The 8,429-nt window shown below is 41.0% G+C and overlaps 1 protein-coding gene across 1 annotated transcript; it reads right to left on the minus strand.

Annotated features, from left to right (window-relative positions):
- Nucleotides 1-218: 218 nt before the first annotated feature.
- Nucleotides 219-6,962, minus strand: LOC143982710 (uncharacterized). The gene is made up of 2 exons (XM_077481660.1): nucleotides 4,290-6,962; nucleotides 219-4,088 (listed from the first exon to the last, which is right to left on the minus strand). The coding sequence occupies exon 2, from the start codon at nucleotides 2,034-2,036 to the stop codon at nucleotides 936-938; it is 1,101 nt and encodes a 366-aa protein (XP_077337786.1). The 5' UTR covers nucleotides 2,037-4,088; nucleotides 4,290-6,962; the 3' UTR covers nucleotides 219-935.
- Between the last annotated feature and the right edge of the window lie 1,467 nt (nucleotides 6,963-8,429).

Here is an 8,429-nt window from a genome sequence, read left to right on the forward strand (position 1 = left end):
AGTCTTCAAAGGGAGGGGATTATGCTCTGCTTCAGTATGTCACAGTACATGTTGGCATTCAGGGTTCCCTCAATGAACTGTAGCTCCCCAATGCCAGCAGCACTCATGCAGCCCCAGACCATGACACTCCCACCACCATGCTTGACTGTAGGCAATACACACTTGTCTTTGTACTTGTTAGGAAATTCCCTTGTGATCAGTAAAAAAAACATCAGGTGTTCTTGAGAAGCAGACAATTTATTTCTGATGTGGCCCACAACAGGGAGACATGCTTACAGGACGAAAGCTGAAGAAAAAGTCTCAACAAAAGAAAGTGTTCCGCCCTCACATATCCCACAAGAATAACATCTCTGTGCTTCTATTGGCTGAAAGAACATAAATACATTCTTAGGCTATCATATTTAGTTAAATCTAATCATCCTACTTACTATGGAGTTAATTAGGACAAAACAATACAATGAGTTAATACAATAATGTGCTCAGAAGTAAGCTTTTTAACAAATCAGTCTCAGGACTATTGTTTTTCTAATAGTCACACAATAAACATTTAAAACTTTTCTAACATTCCCTCCTCTTTGTGTGACTATTTTATCTCCACACATTTCGATGAAAGTCCCTGTGTTATACACTTTCGGACTGTATGTCATTAAGTTGAGCTTCAATGTCCACATAGGTCTCCTCAGAGGTAGAGAGGGTTTGATACATTGTTCTTGAGACTGCAATGAGTTTTTGTGAAAGTCCTCGAATACAGGGAATGCAGCAGCATCCGCAAGTGACCAAAACGGCCAAAGCCACAGCGATTGAGATCAAACATGATGTGATAAATCCAGTCCATTTACCGAACCATCCTTCAAGCCAAGTTGTGAATGGATCATTAATACCTGAGTTTTCCGCCAATTCATTCGATAGCGCAGTCAGTCCTTCCAAGGCTCTGGTCACGGTCCCTCCAGGAGCTGTATTGTTAGGGATAAAGGTACAACACATGCTACCAAACATTTTGCATACCCTCCTCTTTCAGCTAAGACCATATCTAAAGCCATTCGGTTCTGCCAGGCCATTAGAGATGTGGGGGCCAACTGTTCTGCTAGGCCCCTCACAGCATCCCTAGTATAGTTTACAAATCGTTGTTGGTTATAATATATATAATTAATCCAGTCATCATTTTTATCTATAGTCACCCACCAGAGAAGAGACTCAAACCCAGCTGTCACCTGATTCCTGGCTTTAAACTCGTCCGGCACCCCGCGAGGAACCCCAATCTCATCTATGTAGATCTGAGAGTCAAATGACCCCAAGGGAGAGGTGTCCCTACGATACTGTCGGTGACTCTTAGTCCACGGGTATTCTGACAGGATTCTCAGGGGCATAGCCAGCTGGACCATAGCGCAATCCCCTTGGGCATTGGCCGGTAGTCTAGCTCGCAGTTTCTTATCCCCACACATCCACCAGACATCAGCTCTCTGAATGTCATGTCCAACCCAGTCACCGTTGTCCGTGTTAATCCTCTCCACACAGTAGTCATCAGGTAATGACCCAAGATCCACCGCGCTACGGTTCCCTGGGAGTGCAAAACAAGTAAAGTTGCCCGTATAAGCGGCAACCGCTGGAGGTATCTGAGGTCTCTGTACTGGGGGAAACAACAAACTCAATGTGTGACGAGTAGAATTTGCTTCAGGTTTATAGCTCTTATTATACAATTGCAACATACATTTTAAACCTTCTGGATCTGTATTGTGATCTAGAGGAAAAGGAACTGTTGCTAAATGTGGTCTGGCTCCGGCACAAACTAAACAGTTTTCCTTTTTCAGAGTTCTAACCGTGTACCTCAACCATTCTAACCACTCATTTTTTCTTTGGTCGCCCGTCTCCAAAGCTATGGCATCTTCTATTGTTAGGTTAGTGAATCTTATAGTTATACTCAGAACTTCTATTTTAGTATGGCCTTCTTCTTTCCCTTCTGAGTCTACTTTTTCCTGTTTAATTTTATTAGGAGGTAATACCTCAAGGAAAAATGTTCCTGACACCCATGCTCCCATGGAATACAACCGCTGATCTTCCTTCCTCGGCTCCGTTAATGTTATTAATAGTTGGTTACAGTTCTTACTATTTGTGCAGGGGGAGTTGGCCGCTTTTGTGATTATGAGTCTCTCCTTTATACCACTCTTTTTAGCCCCTGGTTGATTATACCCCCAATCTTGATGCGCTGTAGTCCACAGGGCCTGATCCCATGCTTGACATCCTGCCTTATTCCAGAGTCAGCAGATGTATATATCTGCCCATAGAAGTCCTCTAGCCCCAGTTGTATCCCCACAATCTGCAATCTGACAGAAGTCTACCAGTATAGTGCTAGTTATTCCCTCTATAAAGTTTTGGATTTAATGCTTTTCCTGTTCTTTCCCAATCCAAAAGTTCCTCTACTCTTCCATAGCGCCTACCCCCTCTTATGGATGCCTCTCCTAGTGTCACCAGTAACCCAAGGATAATTACTGTCCCTTTCATCCTAACCAGCTACAGAGTTCCAGCGGATAGGATAGGGGAGTTGGAAGGGGAGGGAGACTTCACCGGTTTGAGACAAGTCCCACCTTGTGTGAGACCTCCCTTTGTAGCCGGACTTTCTGGACCTCTTGTAGCCAACTGGCCCTACTCTGCCTGTAAAACGTTTTTACAATGGGACTGGTGAATCCAGGTAGACCTCTCTGCAATCCTTATCACAGTAGGGGTAGTTAAAAGGACTTTGAAAGGACCATCCCACCTTGGGGAGTACCACTGCTTTTTTCTTATTACTTTTTATTGAGACCCAATCTCCCACATGCACCTTTCTCATCTTTTTTTGGGGTGTGATATACATACTGGTCACAGCTACTAGTAGGCAATACATCCAATTATTTTTACCTGTTTCTTCCATAGCTTTTCTCAGTTTGCTTTTTAGAATGCCATTATGTCTTTCTACCAATCCAGCTGATTGGGAATGATAGGCACAATGGTATTTCCCTTTAATTCTCATCACTTCTATCAAATGTTGTATATTTTTTAATTACAAAATGGGGTCCATTATCACGGTAAATCCTTTCAGGGATTCCAAATCTAGGAATAATATCTCTTAGTAATGCTTTGGCTACAGTCTGTGCATCTGCACTTCCTGTCGGGAATATCTCCTCCCATTTGGTCAGGGTGCCTGGGTACCAAACAATATTTCTTCCTTTCACATTTGTCTAATTCAATAAAATCCATGCAAATGTGTTGGAATGGATATTGTGGTGTAGGGAACTTCCCTTTCTGTGGTCTTATACCTCCCTGAGCATTGTGTCTTGCACATATAAGACATAGAGAGCAAAAAGTTTTTTTTTAATAATAATTTGTGAATCCATAGGCTGTACATACTTTATTTAACATCTCAGTCATCCCCCTGTTTGACACATGCGTTACTCCATGTGTCAATACTGCTGCATACCTAAATAAAGATTTTGGTAATACCGGTTTCCCTTCAGGTGATGTGTAAATATCATCAATTATTGTGCAACCCTTTGTTTTCCAATATTGTTTTCCCCAGGGGGGGCATTTTGCTGCATATCAGTAAGGACTGTATGATCTATCACTATGATTTCTCGTCATTATTTTATGTGCAGCTTCATCTGCCCTTTTATTTCCCTTTGAGATGGGGTCCGTATATTTTGTGTGTGCTTGACATTTACAGATTGCAAGCTTTTTTTTGGTAACTGTATTGCATCTAGGAGTTCTAAAATGAAGTCCGTATGTGAAATTGGTTTACCACTGGAGGTGACCATCCCCCTGTTTTTCCATTGTTGTGCAAAAACATGCACTGTTGAAAAGGCATATTGACTGTCAGTGTATGTGGTTACAGATTTCCTTCTGACAGTATACATGCTCTTGTCAGTGCTACAAGTTCTGCAACTTGTGCTGAATAATGTTTTGGTAGTGGCCCCGCTTCCAAAATCTCATCCTGTGTCACTACTGCATATCCTGTTGCATTTGTGCCATCTGGATTTTTTCTTACTAGAACCATCAACAAAAAGTATCATGTCAGGGTTAGATAATGGCACATCTTTCAGATCACTTTGTGACAGTACCTTTTCAGTGATGGCAACAGTGCAGTCATGTTTATACCCGTCAGTAGGAAGTGGTAGTAGCGTGGATGGGTTTAATGTAGTACACCTCTGTATTGTTAAGTGAGGTTGTGTCAAGAGTATTGTCATACAGGAAAGGTGTCGTGCTGGGCTCAAATGTGATATCTTTTGCTGTAACAGGATAACAAACACTGCATGTGGTACCTTTTCAGTTAGTAAAGTTGAATAAAGACACCAGTCCATCCGGTTCAGCCTGAGTGAGTGTCTAGCCTCTACCCCTGTACACCCACATCGTTCTCCACCCCCAAGGATCCAACGTCCCCATTCATATACCAGGGCCAAACCGGGACAGAAGCCAATCAACCCACCTGCATGTCCCCGGAGTGCGGGAGGAAACCAGAGCACCCGGAGGAAATCCACGCAGGCACAGGGAGTACATGCAAACTCCAGGCAGGCAGCGTCATGATTGGGATTCGAACCAGTGACCCCCTTCACTGCTAGGCGAGAGTGCTAACCACTACACCGCTGATGCTACCAGTGCTTGTACACAGGGTGGAAGTACTCTCGTTGCACTGTCTATTTCTGTAGAGTAATCCTTCCTCTATGAGACCCCTCTGGTTCTGCCTCAGCAGTGTACTCTTCTGCACCCTCCTCTCTTTCATCACCTTGCATAAGAACCTTTTATTTTCACATTCTTTTTTGCTTTTGCTTTCAAATACTTCTCAGAATGCTTAGCATATTGTAAAACATCTAAAACTGATACAGTTCGGTAAGTAACCATGTTTTAAACAATGTAATCCTTATGATCCTGTTTCAATCCATTTAAAAAAAGCAATCTTTAGCTGTTGCTAATATGCACTATACACATCTTCAGCTTCGGGGAGCCCGGAGAACACTCTAAAAATCTCTCGTAATTTATTTAGGTAGTCACTGACACTTTCTTTGTCTTCTTGTACTGTCATATTTATTTATTTTTTTGCCAATCAGTCCGTTATACCCATCTAAGCTGGCATCTGTTCAGTAGGGCAGTCAACCTGTTTCCTAAGTCTGGGCTTTCTGGAGGCAATGGATCCCCCCCCCCGTCCCTGTGCATGAGTTATGGCGTCAGTTAATGTTTCAAGGATCGATCTGTTCATCTCCAGGACTGAACTACTGTCTGGAGAGATTGAGGAAGTGGAATTGGGGGTTTGTTCAGAGGCGGTTCCTTTGACAGGGGTGGATGTCACAGGGAAGGTGTTACTCTGGGCAGTTACTTGCACCTGAGGGGGAGGACCATTATAGGGAGGTGGTCTCTGGGTACAGCAGATGAGATCATCCTCTTTGTCCACTAGGGGCAATTGGGCTTGGCATTTTTCCTTTGTTCTTCCTTCTACCCTAATTCTAGCATGTTGAAGCCAATATTCCGCCATTTTTTTAACCGATACCTTTTTTGAACTTTGGGTCCTGATATTTTAAGCTTATCCACAGGACCCCAAAATAGAACTTTCTTTCTTTTTAATTTTTTTTTAGTATTCTGATTCAGAACTTAGCCTTTTGACTTATAAATGTACCCAAATATAAACAGCATTGCATCATTAACACTTCACAGTTGAAAGTCTATGAATTCTAAAAATAACTCCAATCCAATATAAATATTTACTTTAAGACTATTTTTCAAACTCTTTTTCCCACCAAAAGTCCTAATATTTTCACAGATGCACAAATTAACCTCTGTCAGGCAATCTGCATTTTCTTGTTTCTGAGAAACAACTTCTTGACCTTCATAGCAATGAAAAAATCCACAGCCTTTTTTTTTCATTTCTTTTCACATTCATCAAACCACCTGATAATTCTACAACATTCTATTTACTCCAAAATGCCATATACCTTCTTTTTCTTTTATGCTAAGTTTCAATATATACAATATAACCCTTCTGTATTATCATAGCTAATCAAGGGTTAACTTTTACAACGGTCTTGCAGGATCAGGAGAAATTCTTCCATGAGGGGAGGGGGAGGGGGAGAGAGTTCAGTGAATTTGCCTTCTTATCTGCTTAGAAATATGCAGCACAAAAACCATGTCAATACAAGAGAAAAAAAAACAACAACCCATTCCCACACTATCGAGAGAATCAGAAAGGGTTAAACATAAACAAAGATAAAGTAAACACACACAGAAGAAAATTAGCCTTGCGATCTTAGATCACTTAACTAAACAGCACTTAAAATAGTCAGGCAATTAACCTCTGACATTCGGTATACCTCAAATCTTTTTGTTATCTGTCCGGACAGCGGGCGACGTAATTTTTTACCTTAGACAACGTCCCCAAGTGTCTCTGTCTACGAGCACTGGATTATCTAGATATTATACGATCAATACCAATGTCGGCAATTACAACACATTAAACCAGAAGCAAGAGAAAGAGAAGAAAAGACTCAGAAAGAATTAAGAATAATTTAAATTATCTTACCTCTCAAACACCTGGACTGGATCACACAAGGTTCGGAAACAGACAGTGGAATTCAGATCTATGGCCCCGCCCCTTTTTCACCAAATAACATTGATTGGGGGGACTTGTAAGGTTCGGTGAGCTTCAAAGTCCAATACTCACCGAAGTGTTGTCGGGCCGTCTGATCTGAAAACCAGCGTGTTGCTCCCGGCTCGAAAGACCAAAAATGTTAGGAAATTCCCTTGTGATCAGTAAAAAAAACATCAGGTGTTCTTGAGAAGCAGACAATTTATTTCTGATGTGGCCCACAACAGGGAGACATGCTTACAGGACGAAAGCTGAAGAAAAAGTCTCAACAAAAGAAAGTGTTCCGCCCTCACATATCCCACAAGAATAACATCTCTGTGCTTCTATTGGCTGAAAGAACATAAATACATTCTTAGGCTATCATATTTAGTTAAATCTAATCATCCTACTTACTATGGAGTTAATTAGGACAAAACAATACAATGAGTTAATACAATAATGTGCTCAGAAGTAAGCTTTTTAACAAATCAGTCTCAGGACTATTGTTTTTCTAATAGTCACACAATAAACATTTAAAACTTTTCTAACAGTACTCCTCACCTGGTTGCCACCAAACATGCTTGACACCAAATGCGTTTATCTCATAACACCACAGGACATGGTTCCAGTAATCCATATCCTTACTCTGCTTGTCTTAAGCAAACTGTTTACGGGCTTTCTTGTGCATCATCTTTAGAAGAGGCTTCCTTCTGGGGTGACAACCATGCAGACCAATCTGAAACAGTGTATGCCGTATGGTCTGAGCACTGATAGGCTGACCCCCACCCCTTCAACCTCTGCAGCAATGCTGGTAGCACTAATATGTCTATTTCCCAAAGAAAACTCTGGATATGATGCTGAGCAAATGCGCGCAACTTCTTTGGTCGACCATGGGGAAGCTGTATGGTCTTGGCCACCGTAGAGCTCAGCTTCAGGGTCTTGCCAATCCTCCTATAGTCTAGGTCATTTTTGTGTAGAGACAATTTTTTTTTTTAGATCCTCAGAGAGTTCTTTGCCATGAGGTGCCATGTTGAACTTCCTGTGACCAGTATGAGAGAGTGAGAGCGATAACACCAAATTTAATACACCTGCTCCCCATTCACACCTGAGATCTTGTAACACTAATGAGTCACATGACACCAGGGAGGGAAAATGGCTAATTGGCCCAATTTGGACATTTTCACTTAGGGTGTAGTCACTTTTGTTGCCAGCATTTAGACATTAATGGTTAGGTGTTGAGTTATTTTGAGGGGACAGGAAATTTACACTTTTATACAAGCTGTACACTCACTACTTTACATTGTAGCACACTGTCATTTCTTCAGTGTTGTTACATGAAAAAATATAATAAAATATTTACAAAATGTGAGGAGTGTACTCACTTTTTTGAGATACTGTATATAAGTGTGTGTGTGTGTGTTTTTTTTTTCAATTCTTTTAAATGCAGTTTCTGGAATAAACGTATTTGCGCCACTGACTACAGATGGGAAATATCACTAATTTTGTCAATTAATAAATATTTAATTTTTTCCTGTTTTCTGTTTGATTTAGTGGAAATAAAGGACTGTTTTGATTCATGCCATCTTTTATTAAAATTGCATTTCCTAGCCTTCATTACAACCTGCTAATTGAGCATGGTGCCACTTGGGGCTGCCAAATTACTGCTATTACGCAAAATGTCACTAGTTTTATTACTAGCCATCATATTAATCACAAAACATGTAATGAGCACTTCATAGTAATAGTATGTGAAAATGTTATCAAAAGGTTGTGTTAGGGTAATTTTAGTTTCCACTTTGAGACAACAAAATGTCAAAGTGTTCAAGTCTTTCTGCCTTCAAATACTTGG

The sequence above is a fragment of the Lithobates pipiens genome, unplaced genomic scaffold (assembly GCF_037356315.1).
Source record: "Lithobates pipiens isolate NorthernLeopardFrog02 unplaced genomic scaffold, aLitPip1_a1.2 Scaffold_16, whole genome shotgun sequence".
Taxonomy (NCBI): domain Eukaryota; kingdom Metazoa; phylum Chordata; class Amphibia; order Anura; family Ranidae; genus Lithobates; species Lithobates pipiens.